Source organism: Bufo gargarizans, chromosome 2 (assembly GCF_014858855.1).
Source record: "Bufo gargarizans isolate SCDJY-AF-19 chromosome 2, ASM1485885v1, whole genome shotgun sequence".
In the NCBI taxonomy this organism is placed as follows: Eukaryota; Metazoa; Chordata; class Amphibia; order Anura; family Bufonidae; genus Bufo; species Bufo gargarizans.
The window spans coordinates 412,336,410-412,358,680 of record NC_058081.1 but is presented as its reverse complement, the minus strand read 5'-3'; the positions used below and the strand labels follow the sequence as shown (position 1 = coordinate 412,358,680).

Here is a 22,271-nt window from a genome sequence, read left to right as displayed (position 1 = left end):
TGTGCTGGCGGCTCTGTGCGACCACCGCCTCTTCGTCCGAACTACATAGGTCACTCGCATGACCTTGATTCCATGTGTGGTCGAGGACCTCATCGTCCTCCACATCATCTTCCACTAAGTCTTCACCCCTGCCTTTCTTGTCGGTCGCATAACTTTCGAAAGCCACAGCAGTTGGCACCTGTGCTTCGTGACATAAGTGGTTGGGCAACGGTTCCACTTCTGGGGCAGGGATAGGTGGATGGCCCTGGGAAACCCTGCTAGCAGAGTCACCAAAAAGCAGAAGAGACTGCTGCATGACTTAGGGCTCAGACTGCTTGGCTGATTTGCAAGGGGGTGAGGTGAAAGACTGATGGACATCGGCTGCAGGTGCCAACTCTGATCTTTCAGCAGGAGACTGGGTGGGAGATAATGTAAAGGAACTGGAGGCACTGTCAGCAACCTAATCTACTATCACCTTTACTTGTTCTGGCCTTACCATTCGTAGAGCCGCATTAGGCCCGACCAAATACCGCAAAAGGTTCTGTCACCTACTTGCACCTGAGGAAGGCGTTTACTTGTGCGTGTAGCTGGCACAGGTCGACCACGTCCTCTCCCTGCAATAGGAGCTCCGTGACCGGGGCCACGACCCTTATTTGACGCTCTCCTTATTTCTCGAATTTAGGATCTTGCCCAAAGTACTTTGTCCAAAATGGGTGTTTTTTTTAAACCCAGAATATTTTATTGCTGTATTTCAAGCTTGTATCTCACAATGAAAGATGAAGACAAGGCCGCACATTTAGTTTTTTGCCCAAAAAGGGTGTTTTTTTAATAACAGAATAGAACACCAGTATCTAACGCATGTATCTCACAATGACAGATGCAGCAAAGGCTGCAATATTAACTACTTTGCCCAAAATGGGTGTTTTATTAATAACAGAATATGACAGCAGTATATAACGCTTGAATTTTACATTGACAGATGCAGCAAGGGCTGTAATATTTAGTATTTTGACCAAAAAGGGTGTTTTTTTTTTTTTAAACCCAGAAAATTATTGCTGTATTTCTAGCTTAAATTGCACACTGACTAATGCGGCATAGGCCCCAGATGGAGGCTATTGCCAAAATGCGTGTTTTTTAAAACCCAGAAAATTATTGAAGTATTTAAAGCTTGTTTTTAGCCATGACAGATGCAGCAAACGCTGCAAAATTTGGATTTTGCCCTAAATGTGTGTTTTTTTAATAACAGAATATGACAGCAGTATATAACGCTTGAATTTCACACTGACAGATGCAGCAGCTGCTGTAAAGTTGAGAATTTTGCCCAAAAAGTGTGTTTTTTAAAACCCAGAAAATTATTGCTGTATTTCTAGCTTAAATTGCACACTGACTAATGCAGCATAGGCCCCAGATGGAGGGTATTGCGAAAAATGGGTGTTTTTAAAAACCCAGACAATTATTGCAGTATTTCAAGCTTAAATTGCACAGAGACAAATGCTGCAAAGGCCACAGATGTAGGGTCTTGCCAAAAATGGGTGATTTTTATATTTTTTTAAACCCAGAATATAATTGCAGTATTTCAAGTTCTGATGCAGTATTTCAAGTTCTGGTGCACAGAACTTGCATAAAATGGCTGCATTCGTCCACCTAACAGACTGATAAAAGTCATTTTTCTGGGTCACTGGGCTCAGGTCAGGGTCAAAAGATTGTGCACTGCACCCACAAAACAAAATCTAGGTAGTTTGCTGAGTTAACAAGCACTTCTGATTAAAGATTCTGTCCTATTCTCTCCATCACAGCAGCAGCATTCTATCCCAACACTAATCAGCGCTATGTGACTCTAGCTTATATAGAGGCTGGGTCAAATTCTGCACTGGCAAATCACAGCCATGCCATTAGTAGGTATGGCTGTGATGGCTTCTATGGGCACGCAAGTAAATGATTGTTGATTGGCTGCTCGGCAGCCTGTCAAAAAGTGCCATTATCTCGCCAAACACCGAACCTGAACCCAAACTTTTACTGAAAAGTCCGGGGTCTAAAAATCCTAAAGTTCGGTATGAACCTGAACTTTACAGTTCGGGTTCGCTAAACCCTAATTGCAAGTAATTAGTACCTGAAGAAGGGGGTTTTATCCTCGAAAAGCATTGTACTGCTTGCTTAATAAAGAATTCTGCATCTTAACCAAACCAGGTTTTTGAGCCATGGGACATTCTTTCTTGCAAATAAATGATTATGTCAGCCAAGCCAAAATAGTGGACGAGTCATGAAGTGGGGAGGGTGGGAACAGCATGAGAAGTCCACAGAGTGGCCCAATGACAGAGTCTGGAGGTGGCAGAAGCATGAGGAGGCCACAGAGTGGCACGACATTGAGAGATTGTGGATGTGTCAGCAGCTTGAGGAGGCCACAGAGTAGCACGACGATGAGAGATTGTGGAGGTGGCAGCAGCACGAGGAGGCCACAGAGTGGCTCTGCAACAAAGTGTGGAGGTGTCAGCAGCATGAGGAGACCAGAGTAGCACAATGACGAGAGATTGTAGAGGTGTCAGCAGCATGAGTGTGGAGGCATTAGCAGCATGAGGAGGCCAGAGTAGCATGACAACGAGAGATTGTGGAGGAGATGTCAGCATCATGAGGAGGCCATAGAGTAGCACAACAAGAGATTGTGAAAGGTGTCAGCAGCATGAGGAGGCCACAGAGTGGCACGACTATGAGAGATTGTGGTGGCAGCAGAAGGAGGAGGCCAGAGTAGCACGACGACAAGAGATTGTGGAGTTGTCAGCAGCTTGAGGATGCCACAGAGTTGCATGACGACAAATTGTGGAGGTGTCAGCATCATGAGGAGGCCACAGAGTTGCACAATGACGAGAGATTGTGGAGGTGGCAGCAGCATGAGGAGGCCACAGAGTGGCACGACAACAAAGTGTGGCGGTGGCAGCAGCATGAGGAGGCCACCTCGGCTCAGAACGATTTAATAATACACGTTCTCCGGCACAAAAGGCTTGGCAAATTAATTGTGTGGGAATTTCCATTGAAGATTGGGATAATATATTGGCAAATTTAAGTTTAGTTTCTTATAATTTTAATAAAGTTTTGGTTCCATTTAAAAAAAATTAATTTCTTGCCTAAGACAGGAGAGAATTGTCTTCTGGTTATTCGAGAACATGGTTGCGATAGAGAAAGCATTCCAAAAACACAATTTCTCTTCACCTGGAGACGAATCCTGTCAAGACTGATGCAAGTGCGGTATCGGTTGCTCATCAAGCCAGATACTAATGGGGGAACCTGCCTGGCATGAACAGGCCTCTAGTAGCTATAGACAATTAAAAGACAAAGCTTCAAGATTGCTTGGAGCCCGAAAGAGTCGCTAAGTTCATAAAGATTCAAACAATAACTACCAGCCCCAGGTCTCTTCATCAGGGAAAACATCACTAGTTCCCAGTCATCATGGATAGGAAGGAGGACATCCTGTGGTGCACGGAGATGGAGAGGGTCTTTGGATTCCCCCCGCACTATACGGACGTCTCGTAAATGAACCGCTGCTCCCAACAGAAGCTCCTGGGAAGGTCATGGAGCGTCCCAGTCAGCCGGCAAATATTCGCCCCGCTGAAGGATTATTTTGAAGTGTGTAGAAGCCACACGCAGATTTATCATGGAGACACCGGATTTTATAATATTACAATATGACACAAAGAAAAAGAAAAATAATGAAGCCCCTTCGTCACCCGGTTCCCAAGTGCGATCAGCTACATCATCATCATCATGATCGAGTACTGTCTGCATGTCACTGATGTCCTCCTCAACCGTCTCTGCGTCAGGAGCCTGACCGCTCGCAACACCAGCTCCCACACCACTCTCCTCATCACTACTTGCCCACCTTGTGGAGGAAAGGACAGAGGCAGGTTGAGGACAGGTGAGGGCTCGGGGTCTGCTCCCGGGCCATATCAACTAAGGGTTGTGTCTGACGAACCCACTGACTCTTCGCTGGGGGTGTATTATGTAAGTTGCAACGAAGTTGAAGATCGAGTCAACCATTCAAGAACCACTGGGTGGCTGGTCACGACACGACCGCTAGCTGAGACTGGGAGCTCAGACCTCTTGAAGTGACACCTGCTGCCAGGGCCCCTTACTCTGCTGCGACATCTGCCTGCGCCAGAAACATTTAGGCCTCTGCCACTCCCCTGTGCAGGGCCTGGAACTTCTCTGCCTGACATACTGTTAGATCAAATAACCAAATGTTAGATCAAATATTTTTTATTTCGCCACTAATACACAGCAAACAGGGCTTTAGTATATATCACTGCATCGCTTTTCAAAAGATAAGTGCAACCATGAAAGGCAAATATATTTGTATTTTGCCAGTAATACATGGCAAACTGGGCTGTAAAATATCTCGCCACACCGCTGAATGGCAATATGGGCCAAGTTTTTTCTATTTTTACAATAAAGGCTTTTCTACAGATAAGTACAACCATGAATGGCAAATATATTTGTATTTCGCCAGTAATACACGGCAAACTGGGCAGTAAAATATCTCACTGCACCGCTGAACGGAAAATAGGCCCTAATTTTTTTTCTATTTTTACACAAAAGGCTTTTCAATAGATAAGTGCAACAATGAAAGCCGAATATATTAGTATTTCGCTAGTAATACACAGCAAACTGGGCTGTAAAATATCTCACTACACCGCTGAGCGGCAAAGATATTTTTCCTTTTTCAACTAATGCACACAAAAAAGGTCTTTAAAACAGATAACTGCACTGCTAGGCGGCAAAGATATTTTTCCTTTTTTCACTAATACACGCAAAAAAGGCCTTTAAAACAGATAACTGCACTGCTAGGCGGAAAATATATTTTTCCTTTTTCCACTAATACACGCAAAAAAGGCCTTTAAAACAGATAACTGCACCGCTGAGCGGCAAAGGTATTTTTCCTTTTTCCACTAATACACGCAAAATAGGGCTTGAAAACAGATAAGTGTACCGCTGAGCAGCAAATATATTTTGCTTTTGCCACTAATACATGACAAAAAGGGCTGTAATTTTCACACTTCACCACACAACGGCTGTACTTTCACACTAGCGGCAGGACTGATCCGACAGGCTGTTCACACTTTTTTTTTCTCCCCTAACACAAGACAAAAAATGTTTTAGAACATATAACTGCACCGCACAAGGGAAAATAAGGGTACTTTCACACTTGCGTTGCTGGATTCTGGCAGGCAGTTCGGTAGCCGGAGCTGCCTGCCAAATCCGGCAATCTCTCTGTATGCAAACAGAAACCATTTGTAGACTGATCCGGATCCGTCTCAAATCCATTGCAAAACCGGATCCATCTCTCCGGTATCTCCATTTTTTTAATTTTTTTTAAAGGTCTGCACATGCAAGACCGGATCTGTCAAAGCAGCAATTTTAATGGTGGATATAGCACTAATACATTCTAATGGAAAAAATGCTGGATCCGGCATTCCAGCAAGTGTTCAGAATTTTTGGCCGGAGAGAAAAATGCAGCATGCTGCGGTTTTTTCTCCATCCAAATACCATAAAAGGACTGAACTGAAGCCATTCTGATGCATCCTGAACGGATTGCTTTCCATTCAGAATGCATTAGGATAAAGCTGATCAGTTTTTTACAGTATTGAGCCCTAGGACGGAACTCAATACCGGAAAACTTTGACGGAAATGTGAAAGTACCCTAAAACTTTGAAATATCCTCTTGTAATAAACCCTGTTAATGCCTGTATCAAACAGCACTTGCACTGCAATAGGAATGGTTTGCTGGAATTACAGAGCTGTATAATGACAATTTATATTGCCAGTCAGTGCTGCAAGGTGTAATAGGATTGTTCATATTAACCAGGATGTCACCTCCCCGACTGAACCCTGTTCAACATAAATGCAGTGGCATGATTCCTCCCTATCCTTTCCCTACACCTTGAATAATCTTTCCCTGAACTTATAAATCTTATTTATTTATGTTTTTTGCACAATGACGATTTTTCTATCACTATCTCCTGCAGACACGTCTCTCCCTGCACCAGTACGCTGAATGGCAGAATCTAAGATGGCTGCCGCATTTATATGGCTGTGACATCCCAGGGCTGGCTGCTGATTGGCTGCATGCATGTCAGTATGGGTGATCCCGCCTTCCCAGACTTCCTTTCTCCATGTCTCCTTTCTCCATGTCCTCACACGTGCAGCAGCCATTTTAGGAAAAATACGATTCGTTAGTACGAAGAGCGAGGAAATTCGCATTCGGTGCGAATCGATCAGCTTTGATTCACTCATCTCTAATTGCTAGGCAAAGTGTGAAAATGACGAGGTGGGATTGACAACATACTGAAATAAAACAATTTGTGTCCTGCTCTGCTCCCCAATCAGCACTAAAAAGGACCAGAGGATTACATGCATTTTTTGACAGTTAAAAATATGGTATCACCAACTTCAGGCTTTCAATTCAGCAGTTCTGTCATCTTTCTCAAATATTTAGCTAATATCAACAATTAGGCTAGGTCTACACGACGACATTTGTCACGCGACAATAAGTCGCACGACAGATAGGGCATAACTACGTACTACGATGCAACATTTGCAGAAAAATCCATCTCAAATGGATTTTCTGCAACTGTTGTGTCGCAGTCGCAGCATGTTGCAGTGCGACACCATAGACTGGCATTATAAAAATTGTTGCGCGACATTAGTGCAACAAAATGTTGTCGTGTAGACCTAGCCTGAAAGCAACTATAGTGGTGGACGCTTGAGTATTTCCATTCATGTCTAGTTTGCTATAAAGATATTTAAAGTCCATAGAATGTTCTTTTGGCATATGTTTCACAGACTTTTGTAGGAGGATATTTTGGTGGTTGTTTTTTAATATCTAGGCACACAATTCTTTGAAAGGTATAACTTATCTACTGTGATGTTTCTGAAGAACTGTTCTTTTGTAAGTCGTGGCACTTAATAATATTTAGCCATCTTCAACATAGGTGAACCACAGAAATCCTTGCCCAAACTACACAATCTTTCCTCCAGCAAACACATTTTCTAACAATGCGTCTAAACAAAGTTTATGGGTTTCTTTATCTGTCTTATTTTGTTCTGCAGAGTAGAAAAGTGAAATAGCTTTCCAAGTTATTGCTGAGTGGCTAGCGATAATTTCCTACCTTATAATTCTTTGTTTCTGAGGGTCGTACAATGACATAAAAAGTTCAGCATCTTCTCCTATCCTGCAGACAAAGTTTCTTACAAAGACATAGAGACTGTGCGTGGGAGAAGAAGTTATACGACCATGTATGGCAAAGTCATTTTGATCTTTGGTCTGAAAAATAAAATAAATATATGATGACTTAAAATACAAATCACCTCATGGTAAGTGGTACAGCAGAGTGGGTTTATTAAAAAAAACAGCTATTGTTTTTTCAACTAATTTTATCACATCATTTCAGACAATTTGCTCCTAAATGTGTTGGAGAGAGTATAAAAATAAGTTAAATTTGTTATGATAAAAAGCTGTCATCATTTTCTAGGCCCAAGCAACATATGCTTCTTTAATCTCCAAAGGGAAAAACTAGAGTTTGCTTGTTCCTCAGCTGATCATCTGCTAAGCTGAATAAGTGTTCCTATTAAAGAACGTTCTCAATAATTTGCCAGATTATCGTGTGGTCTACTAGGGGCTTTGTACTCTACTGTCCAGACTCAACTCTTTGTGTATTAACAATTCCTGCTTTTGATCTTAATCTATTCAGGATATAATTATTTTAATTCTATAGATGACAGAAGAGAAGGGCAAAAAAAATATTTCTGTAACGAGGGGCAGGCGTGCTTCCTTCACAGCCTGCAACCTGTAAAAGGAGAGGTGCAAGGACGTAGCCTGCGTCCTTGTCTCCATGGCAGCAGGCAAATTTATGATAGTTTATTTTGATGACATCCTAATATTTTCACCTAGTTGGGAATCCCATGTCACCCATACCAGGCAAATGCTGGAAGTTCTTAAGGAAAATCAATTATTTGCCAAGAAAGAGAAGTTCATTTTTGGGGTACAAGAGATTTTGTTTTTAGGTTATATACTTACCCCTCAATCTTTTAAGATGGACCCGAGGAAAGTACAAGCCATTCAAGAGTGGGTGAGACATTCTTCCCTTAAGGCATTGCATCTCTTTCTGGGGTTTGCTAATCATCGAAAATGTATTAAAAACTTTTTGGTAATCGCTAAACCTCTGACCGACCTAACCAGAAAGGGGGCAGATCTTATTAATTGGTCATCTGAGGCCATAGAAGCCTTTGAAACCCTCAAAAGGTTTTTCATTAAAGCCCCTGATTCAGCTAGATCAAGAAAAGCCGTTTATTGTCGCGGTCGAGGCATGTGAGGATGGAGTAGGAGCAGTTCTCTCTCAGGGATCATCTAATCTTACTAATTTAAGGCCATATGTGTTTTTCTCCCGGAAGTTCTCCCCTACCAAGAGAAATTATGACATTGGGAACCAAGAACTGCTCTCTATTAAATGGGCTTTTGAGGAATGGCAACATTTTTTGGAGGGGGCTCAGCATTGCATCACTGTTCTTACTCATCATAAAAATCTATAGTTTCTGGAATCCGCTAAATGTTTGAATCCTAGAAAAGCAAAGTGGGCATTATTCTTTACGCGTTTTAACTTTTCTATTACTTTCAGGCCAGGAAGTAAAAATGTAAAAGCCGAAGCCTTGTCCCGAAGTTTTCATGCCTTTCAACCGCCAGACACTCCTCCTGAACCTATTTTGCCCGCTGGTATCATTGAGGCCTCAATGTCCTCCGATCTTACCACTGAAATTGAGGTGGCACAACATCTATCTCTGGTACAGTCTTCCCATGATACATTGTTTGTTCCAGTTCACTTATGTCTCTGGCTTTTGGATGAGTGTCATAATTTAGTGTTATGTGGACACCCTGGTGTTTATGCCACCAAGGAACTCCTCTCCAGGTCCTACTGATGGCCCACGTTATCTAGAGATGTGAACTTGTATGTGTCTTCATGTGAGGTATGTGCCAGAGCCAAAACTCCCAGAACTTGCCTGGCTGGTGAGTTACGACCACTGCCCAGTCCCATATATTACCATGGATTTTATCAGCGACTTGCCAGTCTCCGAGGGTCGGTGGTATGGGTAGTGGTCGATGGATTTAGTAAAATGGTGCATTTTGTTCCACTGACAAAGCTCCCTAATGCTAAAACTTTGGCTTCTCTGTTTGTGGTAAATGTGGTATGTCTTAACGGATTCCAGAGAATGTTGTCTCTGATAGAGGCATTAAATTTGTTTCTAGGTTCTGGAGAGCCTTTTGTTATAAATGTGATTTATTTTTTGTTATTTCTTTTTTTTTGTCCTTTTCTTCCGCCTTTCACCCTGAAACTAATGGTCAAACGGAACGGTTGAATCATTGGAACAGTTCTTCAGATGTTATGTTTCTGATAATCAACTGTTGTGGGTGCGACGTCTACCCTTAGCTGAGTTTGCTATCAATAACAAGGTGAACTCATCCACGGGAGTATCACCATTCTTCTGTAATCTTGGGTTCCTTCCATGATTTAATTCATTGTTGCCGTCTTGTTCACAAGTTCCGGAAGCAGATATATTTAGTTAGAGAACTGTGCACAGTCTGGGCCCAGGTTCAGTCGAACCTGAAGAAAGCCCAGGAGATTAATAAAATCAAGGCTGATAATAAACGCTCTCATGGGGTGGATTTTGTGGTGGGTGAGAAGGTATGGCTATCTACCAAAAATCTGTTTCTTAAAGTATGGACGTAGCCTGCGTCCTCACTTCCATGGCAGCAGGCGAGCAGCAGGGGAGCCGAGCGCCGATAATGATGATCGGTGCTCGGCTGAGTTGGGCTGCTGTGAGTCACATGACACTGGCCACATCATGTGACTCATCAGCCAGCCCTATTTAAACAGGCAGCCTGCTGGCCACAGATTGCCTGTGATTAAGGTCTTCATATGCTCCTGTATTCCTGGCTTTGTGTTCCAGAATCCTGACCTCGGTTCTGCTCGTTTGACTTCGCTTCTGCTCATCCCCTGTTGTTTGTCGTGATCTCCTGGTACTGACTTCCGGCTTGCGTTTGGACTCGCTCTTGTTGCTCCCTTGTACTGATTTGACTTCCTGGTATTTGACTTCGGCTAGTTTGACTTGCTTTGTGTTCTGTTTGTCCTGTCTGTTGTTTTCCCCTGCACTTACTTAATTTAGGGACTGCCGCCCAGTTGCGCCCCGTTACCTAGGATGAATCGTGCAAGTAGGTAGGGGCAGAAGCGTGGGTGGCAGTCAGGAGTGCACGCTTTCCTACCCCCGCCCGTACACTTTCATTTACAAATTCTGCCAGAATGCAGATGCAGCCACAATAGAACATTTGGACCACAGTTAATTTCCACGTGAATTAATCATGATGTTTTTAGATAACATACATTTCTTGAAAAGGAAAATATAATGGTCCACATTTACTAAGACTGGTGTTTAGCACACAAAAACCAAGGCTATGACATGCCTATTGAAGGAGTTAGTTGGAAAATTTGTGATATGAATGTGCGGCCACTGGCAGTCAGCCGCACCATGTCATTGCAACATAAAAGTTATAAACTGCACCCACTTCTACAGGACCATGTTCACTTTTCTTGCTACCTTTCAGATTTGCAAAGTATCTGTTGCAAAGAAAAGTTGCACTCTTTGTGCCAATTCGGGGCAAGTCATGATTTGCCATGATTTTTATTTTTGTTATTTTTTTATTTTATGTTTCTAACCCAATTTACTTATGCCAAGACCTGTAGAGTCATGTGTATGAACTGTAAAAACCCAGTACAGTTAGAAATCTGTTGCATGTTGTACCTTAAGAAAGACCACGAAATTACCATTGCCTTCATAAAGTAGGGGTGTTACATATTGATTTTAGTTTTTATACCTTACACATAGGTCACCAAAAGTACAACTATATTAAACAGTGGTTACAGGCAGATGAACGTACAAAATGGAGATTTATGGAAAGCATGATACAATATTGCACTGTATCTAGCAAAATATCTTGCATCAGAACTGAGAAGATGCAAAATGTGAAACTCATCGCTGGTAAAATTCAATGCTTTATTGCTTCATTAAAATAACATCTCAGGTTGTGTTATACAATGTAGGCGGCAGCCATTTTGAGTCACTACACTTCTACGGGTCCATATACTGGTAGACTACTCTGTGTGTGTGTGTGTATGTATACACACACACACACTACATCCTCATGAGCCATGTTATTTTAATGACGCAATAAAGGATTGCATTTTACCAATGATTAGTGCTGTATATCTCATCCTTTCAGTCATGGTTTATTGGGATCTCTGTTGCTAAGCACCACTGAATGTATGAAGATCGCGGTCTCTGAAGTTGGAAGAACGGAATAAGGTAGTGTCAACAGTTTTCTAGTTATCAAAGGAGATTACAGCAGTTAGACCCCTAGCTATCTAACACTATGGATAATTGATAATTAGGCTTGAGCAAATCGACCTTCGGATCATAGATGATGATGTTCAAATACTTACATTTTTATGCTGTATCCATACTACATCCATTAAATTGTATTGGCTCCGCGGAACCAAAGTTTATTTTGCCAGAAGTCGCACTAGACTTTGGTTAATTCCTACTTTATGCATATCTGCGTACTGAAAAACTATTTTAAAATAGCAATCTCAACTGGGCTTTGGTACTGGCTTGGATTTCTATTTTAAATTGTTTTTAATATGCAGATATGCATACAGTAGGAATTAACCAACGTCTCGCATGACTTCGGGTGACAAGAACTTTGGCACCACAGAGCCAATATATTTTAATGCTGTATGGATACAGCATTAAAATTTAAGTATTTGAATGAATTGACTTTGGATCTATGATCTAAAAGGTTGGTTCATTCAAGCCTAGTGATAATGTTAATATCGGGACTACTCCTTTAACATCATTAGAGGTTGAGTTATGTACAGTAAGCATCAGGACTCCCCTGTATAACGGAAACGGGACAGATCCGTTTTACAGCACATAGACTTCTATTATGACGGAATGAATAACAGAATGCATCAAAAGGCATTCTATTATGCATTCCGTCATAGAATTGCGTTATGGTCCGTGGTAACGGAATCCATAACACAATTCTCCTTTACCAACAAACGAAGTGTGAACGAATTTCAAAATATAAAATTCGCTCATCTCTATATATAATCAAATCTCTGAGAAGACTAAACATTTTGAAATCTCCGGTCTCCTTATATAATCAATTACCATTTCTTCCTTTATACGCTCAGTAATTTTTTCCGTGGCTTCTTTGTGGGCATGGAACAAGCTAATCACACTTGTTTTATCAGGATCTAAGATATTCCCATCTTCATCTCGTACATTCAGATCAAGCTCAAGAATTCTGCATGTAAAACAAATATGAATATATCATTCCAACAATATACTGTAAATCTTGTCATAGGAAAGTAATTACTCAGTAAAACAATTAGGGTGCAGTTCAAAATAGTGTCTACCAAATAAACCTTACAGTCATTAGCATTGAAAAAATGAACAACCAATTTTAGCAATTTAACCACTTCCAAACCAGGTTATTTGCACCCTTCCTGACGGGTCTAATTTTGCAAATCTGACATACTGTATGTAACTTTATGTGGTAATAACTTGGTAATAAACCTGGAATGCTTTTACTTATCCAAGCCGTTCAGAGATTGTTTTCTTGTGACACATTGTACATCATGTTAATGGTAAATTTAAGTCAATATACAGTACAGACCAAAAGTTTGGACACATCTTCTCATTCAAAGAGTTTTCTTTATTTTCATGACTATGAAAATTGTATGGTGACTACCTCTTGAAGCTCATCAACAGAATGCCAAGAGTGTGCAAAGCAGTAATCAAAGCAAAAGGTGGCTACTTTGAAGAACCTAGAATATGACATATTTTCAGTTGTTTCACACTTTTTTGTTATGTATATAATTACACGTGTTAATTCATAGTTTTGATGCCTTCAGTGTGAATCTACAATTTTCATAGTCCTGAAAATAAAGAAAACTCTTTGAATGAGAAGGTGTGTCCAAACTTTTGGTCTGTACTGTATTTCACCTTTATTTATTAAAAAAAAATCTCAAAGTTTATGAAAATTTGAAAAAAAAAGTTTTCTAAATTTTAATATCTCTGCTTTTAAGACAGATAGTGATACCTCAAATACTCAATAACATTCACCATATGTCTACTTTATGTTGGCATCATTTTAGTAATGTAAGTTAATTTTTTTAGGACGTTAGAAGGTTTAGAATTTTAGAATAAATTTTTTAAATTTTTAAGAACATTTATAAAATCCTATTTTTTAAGGACCCGTTCCGTTTTAAAGTCCTTTTGAGGAGCTCACATAAAATAAACCATCCATAAATACCTCATTTTATAAACTACGGTGCACCCGTCAAACTATTCAAAACTAGTTTAAGAAATGTTGTTAATCCTTTAAGTATTCCACAGGAATTAAAGCAAAATAAAGGTGAAATTTCACGATTTTCAATTTTTATCAATTTTTTCCTGTAACACATCAGGGGTTAACAACAAAACGAACCTCAATATTTATTGCCCTGATTCTGAAGTTTACAGAAACACCCCATATGTGGTCATATACCGCTGTATGGGCACACTGCAGGGCTCAGAAGCAAGGAGCATCATATGGTTTTTGGAGGGGAGATTTTGCTGGAATGGTCTTAGGCCTCTTTCACATGGGCATCCCAGATTTGCTCTCAATGCGTCGCGTGTGCATTGCAGGAAACCCGCGCGAGTGTGCACGCAATTTCAGTCAGTTTTGACTGCGATTGTGGTGTTCAGTTTTTATCGTGCAGGTGCAATGCGTTTTTTGCACGTGCATGCTAAAAACTGAATGTGGTACCCAGACCAGAACCCAGACTTCTTCACTGTAGATTTTATTATTTTCCCTTATAACATGGTTATAAGGGAAAAAATAGCATTCTTAATACAGAATGCTTACTAAAATGTCGATTGAGGGGTTAAAAAAAAATAAAAAAATGAAAGAGGTTTTCCCATCTTGTTAATTCATCCTCAACTGCAGCCAGCTTTGCTGTTCACTGCCTGGTTTCCTGCTTATAAGGCTGGGCGGGCTTAGGCAGTTTGAGTGAAGGCCAGCCACGCCTCCTTATGACATCACACTGAGAACTCAGTCCTTGCGTACTCGTTCATGTGTATAGTATGAGTCATCAGTCTGACAGCCTGCAGTGTCTTTAAAGCCTATCCCTCCTGCTGGGGAATCATTACCCAGAGAGCAATGGTAGGTGAGCTCAGTGTACAGTAATATGTTGCTGTCCTGTATTCTAATACAGTTTTACACACAAAATCTATATCTTATCTTTTACAAACCCATTCTGTGCAGCAAAAACAATAATTCCATATTATATATTAGCCTAAAAGCATGTTAGCTAGTAGACTTATATTCTGTGCTTTTGACTCACATAAAACATGACTAACCCCCACCCACCAGCACTGATGCGTTGCATGAAAAATGCTGAATATAGAACATGCTGCGATTTTCACGCAAGGGATGCATGAAAATCACCGCTCATCTGCACAGCCCCATTGAAGTGAATGGATCCGGATTCAGTGCAGGTGCAATGTCTTCACCTCACGCATTGCACCCCGCACGGAAAACTCGCCGTTGTGAAAGGGGCCTTAGGGCGCTATGTTGCATTTGAAGAGACCCTTAGGTACTCCCATAGTGAAAACACCCAAAAAGTTGCCACATTTTGTAAACTACACCATGCAAGGATTTTTTAAGGGGTGTAGCAAGTACTTTGACCCAACAAGCGTTTCATAGAATTTATAACCCTTGGCTGTGAAGGTTTTACAGGAAAATGGAGCTTTAGGCCCAAACTTCCTTTTTGACAAAAGATAACAGGAGAATATACCCCCACAATTTGCTACCTATTTTCTGCTGAATACAGTAACACCTCAAAAGTGATGGACAAACATCTGCCGGGATGGTTCGTGAAAGTGATCAAATGTTCATGAACCGCAAGTTCGCGGCAGGTCCCATTCATTTTAATGGCAAGCGAACCTGAAAAACCTTCAGCTCATATTTGCAGCCAATAAATAATTACTAGAAGTGCACAAATAGTCCCACAACATGGACAGTGACATACCAGATGAATTATTCGAATTTGCGATCTCCATTAAAAAAAAAAGCGAAATATCGGCAATATAATTTTTGCAAATGCGAAAATGCACTATACAGTACCCAAATGCACTATAAAGAAAGTATATTGGTATATAACACCCAGCTTCAATCAGTTTTATGGGGGGACCACTGGTATATAACACCAGTAGAAATGATTTGTTCCAATAACTCTTGTCCCTCTATTTACCTGCAGTATCGCAGCAGAACCGCACACAACTGCCGCACAATACAAATGCACTATAATATACTTTCTAACATAGAAAGTATATAATAACATTGTACAAGGAAGGCAATCCATTAGACTATACATGAAGATAAAACGTAACCTTTAATAATGTTACTATGAGGGTCCATTCAGACATCCGTAAGTGTTTTGCGGATCCGCAAAACAGACACCGTCAATGTGCATTCCACAATTTGTGGACCGCACATCGCCGGCAATATAATAGAAAATGCCTAATCTTGTCTGCAATTGCGGTCAAGAATAGGACATGTTCTATTTTTGACGCGGTAATACCAAATATGTCTTTTATTTGTTTTAATTCCATTTATAACATTTTTTAAATGGCTTAATTCGGGACATTTTTTTTTTTTTACATGTAAAACTTTATTTTTTTATAAAGCACTATTATTTTTATTGGATCTCCTCGGCTCCCGTAGAAGGCAGTTCCCGATGCCGTGCAAGGCATTGGGAGCCTCTGCGCGGCATCGGGCTGCCTTGTGTCGCATCGGGTCCCCGCCACAGCAGCACGGGGACTAGATGCTCTCCTTTACCCGACACAAACCTCTTCTTTGTCGCGGTTAGCGCGGACCGCGGCATATAAGGGGTTAATCCACCGGCATTGGCTTTCACAGCGATGACGGCTGATACAGCAGGGCCGCAGCTACTACTGACTGCCGGGCCCTTGCAGTGATCACACGCGCACCACTCCGGTGACGGCGCTCACTGTGACGTACTATTACGTCAAATTGCGGGAACTCAGTGGTTCCCATGACGTAACAGTACGTCAAAGGTCGGGAAGGGGTTCACTGCAGACTATCAGCTTTAATTTGAGGGTATTTACATCCAAATCAGGTGAACAGTGTAGGAATTACAACAGTTTGCATATGTGCCTCCCACTTGTTAAGGAACCAAAAGTAATGGGACATAATAATAATCATAAATGAAACTTTTACTTTTTAATACTTGGTTGCAAATCCTTTGCAGTCAATTACAGCCTGAAGTCTGGAACGCATAGACATCACCAGAGGCTGGGTTTAATCCCTGGTGATGCTCTGCCAGGCCTCTACTGCAACTGTATTCAGTTCCTGCTTGTTCTTAGGGCATTTACCCTTCAGTTTTGTCTTCAGCAAGTGAAAAGCATGATCAATTGGATTCAGGTCAGGTGATTGACTTGGCCATTGCATAACATTCCACTTATTTCCCTTAAACTCTTTGGTTGCTTTTGCAGTATGCTTTGGGTCATTGTCCATCTGCTCTGTGTTCTATGAGTTCTGAAGCATTTGGCTGAATATGAGCAGATAATATTGTCCGAAACACTTCAGAATTCATACTGCTGCTTTTGTCAGCAGTCCCATCATCAATAAATACAAGAGAACCAGTTCCATTGGCAGCCATACATGCCCACGCCATGACACTACCACCACCATGCTTCACTGATGAGGTGGTATGCTTAGGATCATGAACAGTTCCTTTCCTTCTCCATACTCTTCTCTCCCCATCACTCTGGTACAAGTTGATCTACCATAGGATGTTGTTCCAGAACTGTGAAGGCTTTTTTAGATGTTGTTTGGCAAACATTGATCTGGCCTTCCTGTTTTTGAGGCTCACCAATGGTTTACATCTTGTGGTGAACCCTCTGTATTCATTCTGGTGAAGTCCTCTCTTGATTGTTGACTTTGACACACATACACCTACCATCTGGAGGGTGTTCTTGATCTGGCCAACTGTTGTGAAGGGTGTTTTCTTCACCAGGGAAATAATTCTTCGGTCATCCACCACAGTTGTTTCCGTTGTCTTCTGGGTCTTTTGGTGTTGCTGAGCTCACCGGTTCGTTCCTTCTTTTTAAGAATGTTCCTAACAGTTGTTTTGGCCATGCCTAATGTTTTTGCTATCTGTCTGATGGGTTTGTTTTGTTTTATCAGCCTAATGATGGCTTGCTTCACTGATAGTGACAGCTGGATTTTATCTTGAGAGTTGACAGCAACAGATTCCAAATGCAAATAGCACACTTGAACTCTGGAGCTTTTATCGGCTCATTGTAATCGGGATAATGAGGGAATAACACACATCTGGCCATGGAACAGCTGAGAAGCCAATTGTCCTATTAATTTTGGTTCCTTAACAAGTGGGAGGCACATATGCAAACTGTTGTAATTCCTACACCGTTCACCCTCAAATTAAAGCTGACAGTCTGCACATCTTGTTTGTTTCATTTAAAATCCATTGTGGTGGTATATAAAGCCAAAAATGTTAGAATTGTGTTGATGTCCCAATATTTATGGACCTGACTGTATAAATATATTATTAGGAAAGTTAAAACATTAAGGTTGGTCCACCTCTAGCCTGGATACAAGATGAGATATGTAACGAGTGAGGTAGGGGGCGGCACCACTGTCCCGGCTGCATGCACAAGGATCATATGCTCCTGACGGCTGGAGAGGACGGCACACGATCGGTGGTGCTCAGCTGCGCAGGTAAAGTTCAGTGTGAGCGTAATCGGAGGTAAATGAAAACAGCGGCACTCACCCGTGTGCTTCAAACAACTTCAGTAGCTTTATTCATTCCAGGATTGACTCAGGCAGGGGGCGGATGTACACAGGCACGCATTGATCAGCGGCGGCCGTTTCGCGCTAACTGCGCTTCTTCTGGCTGTGCGTCAATGCGTGCCTCTTACACCACTCCTTTTAAAAGCCGGCGCAGCCCGTCATCAAAAAGATTGACGAATCAGGCAGCACCTGCATAGACAAAGTGATATAGAAACCGCACATAATAAAAAACAAAGATCCATGCAATAAATTCAAATGAATATGCAAATCAAGCGGCAAATGTTTGTGTAATATTACACTACAAAGGACTACAAGAATGGGCTGAGATCATTTCTATCGTTGAGCCCGAGTTCTCCCAGGGCCTGGGTGCGTATTATCCACCTGGCCTCTCTCTGCAGGAGGAGACGGTGTCTGTCTCCCCCCTGCAGAGGAGTGGACACCACTTCGAGGCCAGAGAATGAGACGCAATCAGTGTCACCATTATGTGCCGTTCTCATGTGCTCAATGAATCTAGGACAACCTTTCCCTGTCTTAACGGAATTAAAATGTTCCCGCACACGTTCAAAAAGGCATCTGATAGTTTTACCAATGTAGAAACGTCCACATGTGCACAATAATAGATATACTAAAAAAGTACTCCGGCAGTTAATAAAGGTATTGACTGTGTGTTTAATGCCAGCAAATTCAATACTCTTTTTCTGAGAATTATTGGTGCACAGTGAACAGTTTCCACATCTATAGTTGCCCTTCGGAAGGCTGCGTTTGAGCCAATTTTTACTACTATCCTTTTGGAGTCTACTCCTGACAAGTTTGTCCTTAATGGTGTGACTCCGTCTAAAGGAAATGAGGGGTCTCTGTCCCGTCAATTCTTTTAGGGTTGCGTCTCTCCTTAAAACATCCCAGTTCTTAAAAATGACTGATCGAATACGGTCCGCCATAGGGCTGTATTTAAAGGAGAACGCAAATCTGGTACCTCCAGTATGGTCACTACCACTATCCAATTTCTGGTTATTTTTGTTTTTACTAAGGAGACTATTCTGTGAGAAATTTCTCTCCACTTTCTCCATGTCCCTGCTAAGCAATTGTTCGGGGTAACCCCTTGTTACTAGGCGCTGTTTTAACTCCTCTGCTTGTCTATGGTACCCACTATCTCTGCTGTTAATGCGTCTTAGTCTAATAAATTGTCCGTATGGTACGGAGCATATGATCCTTGTGCATGCAGCCGTTTGGGACTTCCTCTTTGGGGCTCGAGCACACTGTGGATTGCCGGCAGAGAAAACACACAGGATAGATTGTTGCAATATCTGAATGAATATGGCTACAGAGGCATCTAGTCAGTCTCTATTGGAAGGCAGAGAAGGGGCGGAGGATTTTTTTACACAGTGTAACGTTAAAGATACCCTGCAAAATCTAAGCACTCGTGCACTCGAGTTTAAAGTAGCACAACTAGCAGAGAAAGAGATACGTCTCTTCTGGACGGTGAAGTCACTTAAGTCCTATAAGGAAAGTGGCAGAGTGCCCAGGGGTCTAAGAGTGTACAAAGTTCCCGCACAGTATGAACAAGATGATGCTTTTCTAAAGGAATGGCAATCCCTACACATGAGTTTTTCCCTACAAATACTAGAAATGGTATTAAAGAGAGATATCAAAGAATATGACATCATTAAAAATGAACTTGACAAAGCGCGGACAGAATTAGAATCCAGGCTATCTGAGAGTCTCCTGGAGACCTTTGACAAAAAGCTGAATAAAAAGCTGACTGTCACGCAAGCCGAAGTCAAGGAAAGAAAAAGGGACAAATTTGTGAGGGATAAACAGGATTATGAATCCGGCACAATTTTCAACTGGAATATTGGGAAAAGATCTAATAGAAAACAACAAAAGAAAAAGACCTATCGTCGCCAGAACAATGATTATTGGACAACGGATTCCGATTCCAGCGTCTCAGATGACCCGGGCCACACATCAACAGATCTGACAAGGGAACCGTGCGACCCTTTAGGAAGAGGATCAGAAGAGGAGGGAGGAAGACCAACAAAGGTGATAGGAGTCAGGAAATCAGGAAGAGAGAGGAAACAAGTTTCTTGGAGGAAATAGACGCCCCCTTACCCTCTGATGAAAATCTGGTGATTAACCTGACTGACCACGTGTTACCTCCAGGATGTCTGAAAGTTCTCAACAAGGGACTGGGATACAGTCTAACTGAAGAATTCGACTCAACAACCTTTGAAGTGGACTTATTTAAAGCTGTTCGAAAATTATACCTGCACAAGCTGTTTAGGGACACTCCACAGAAACTATCCACTACCCAAGGAGAGATACCACTCCAGCCAGATCCCATGGCCTTCCAAATATGTAATAAATTCAATGAAGATGAACGGGCCTGTTTGGAGTTCCTTACTGGAACAGATATCACTGAGAGATCTTCAACTAATGTTCCTATGGATCCATTTGTTGGTGGAGTGAAATCCACCTTTTGTCCCCCTATGTCCGCCGGGAGTAGCATTGATATTTTCCAGTTTCAAGTTATGAGAGATATAAAAGCAGTGATGTATCCCACTGCCCAACTCAACATTACTGTAGAGGAGCAGAAGGCCTTGCAGTGGCTACGTTCCCAGGAGGATATAATAGTGAAACCGGCGGACAAAGGGGGTAATGTCGTCCTCATGTCTAAAGAATTTTATGTCAGTGAGGCCATGAGACAACTGGGCGACACCAGTATTTATGAGAGGATACGGGGGGACCCCCTACCCGATACCCAGCGGTTGCTGTCATCACTCGTTAGGAAATACGTGGAGGTGGGTTTTTTACCCAGGAATATGCTGGACAAGCTTGTTCCACCATCCCCAGTCAAACCATCTTGGTATTTTCTCCCAAAGGTCCATAAGTCGCTGAGCCACCCCCCGGGACGTCCCATCGTCGCGGGGATTGGCTCAGTGACTGAACCTTTATCCAAGTATGTGGACTGGCTCTTGAGACCAATACTCAGTAGTGCACCTGCGTATCTCAGGGACACTAATGATTTTTTATTGGCCCTGAAAGAAATCCATTGGCAGAAAGGATACCAATTGGTATCACTCGATGTGGAAAGCCTCTACACCCGCATCCCTCATGATGCCGGTGTGGAGGCGGTCCTTGACATCGTGTTGAACCTAGGTAAAAATCCCGTGTATTGTGACTTTGTTGGAGAGTCATTAAAGTTTATCTTAACTAACAATGTATTCCAATTTGGTAGTGATTGGTATAGGCAAAAGCTGGGTACGGCTATGGGGACCCCCGTATCCTGCACTTTTGCAAATATGTACCTTGCCAGACTAGAGGACAGATATGTGTACTCTATGAACAACCCTTTTCTTTTAAGAATGAAAACATGCCTACGTTTTGTAGATGATGTGTTCATGGTCTGGGAAGGCACAGAAAAAGAGTGCAGTGAGTTCGTTGACTATCTAAATAACAACGACATGGGTATGACTTTCACCCTTAATTTTGGGGGGAACAGGTTAGAATTTCTGGACGTGGCTGTCGTGGTGGAAGGCGATGAGTTGGTCACGGAGGGGTTTCGTAAACCCACGGCGACCAACTCCTTGCTCCACCACGACAGCTTCCATCCACGGAGCGTCAAAAAAGCCGTACCATACGGACAATTTATTAGACTAAGACGCATTAACAGCAGAGATAGTGGGTACCATAGACAAGCAGAGGAGTTAAAACAGCGCCTAGTAACAAGGGGTTACCCCGAAGAATTGCTTAGCAGGGACATGGAGAAAGTGGAGAGAAATTTCTCACAGAATAGTCTCCTTAGTAAAAACAAAAATAACCAGAAATTGGATAGTGGTAGTGACCATACTGGAGGTACCAGATTTGCGTTCTCCTTTAAATACAGCCCTATGGCTGACCGTATTCGATCAGTCATTTTTAAGAACTGGGATGTTTTAAGGAGAGACGCAACCCTAAAAGAATTGACGGGACAGAGACCCCTCATTTCCTTTAGACGGAGTCACACCATTAAGGACAAACTTGTCAGGAGTAGACTCCAAAAGGATAGTAGTAAAAATTGGCTCAAACGCAGCCTTCCGAAGGGCAACTATAGATGTGGAAACTGTTCACTGTGCACCAATAATTCTCAGAAAAAGAGTATTGAATTTGCTGGCATTAAACACACAGTCAATACCTTTATTAACTGCCGGAGTACTTTTTTAGTATATCTATTATTGTGCACATGTGGACGTTTCTACATTGGTAAAACTATCAGATGCCTTTTTGAACGTGTGCGGGAACATTTTAATTCCGTTAAGACAGGGAAAGGTTGTCCTAG

At 41.9% G+C, this 22,271-nt stretch overlaps 1 protein-coding gene across 3 annotated transcripts in view; it reads right to left on the bottom strand.

The window, feature by feature from the left end:
• DOCK2 (dedicator of cytokinesis 2) overlaps positions 1-22,271 on the bottom strand; it is a 1,177,826-nt gene that overhangs the window by 975,752 nt on the left and 179,803 nt on the right. For all 3 annotated transcript variants that reach the window (XM_044280877.1, XM_044280878.1, XM_044280879.1), the window contains exons 7-8: positions 12,247-12,382; positions 7,137-7,291 (exon numbers count right to left, since the gene is read on the bottom strand). In XM_044280877.1, the coding sequence (XP_044136812.1) occupies positions 7,137-7,291; positions 12,247-12,382 (291 nt within the window). The remainder of the gene's footprint in view (positions 1-7,136; positions 7,292-12,246; positions 12,383-22,271) is intronic.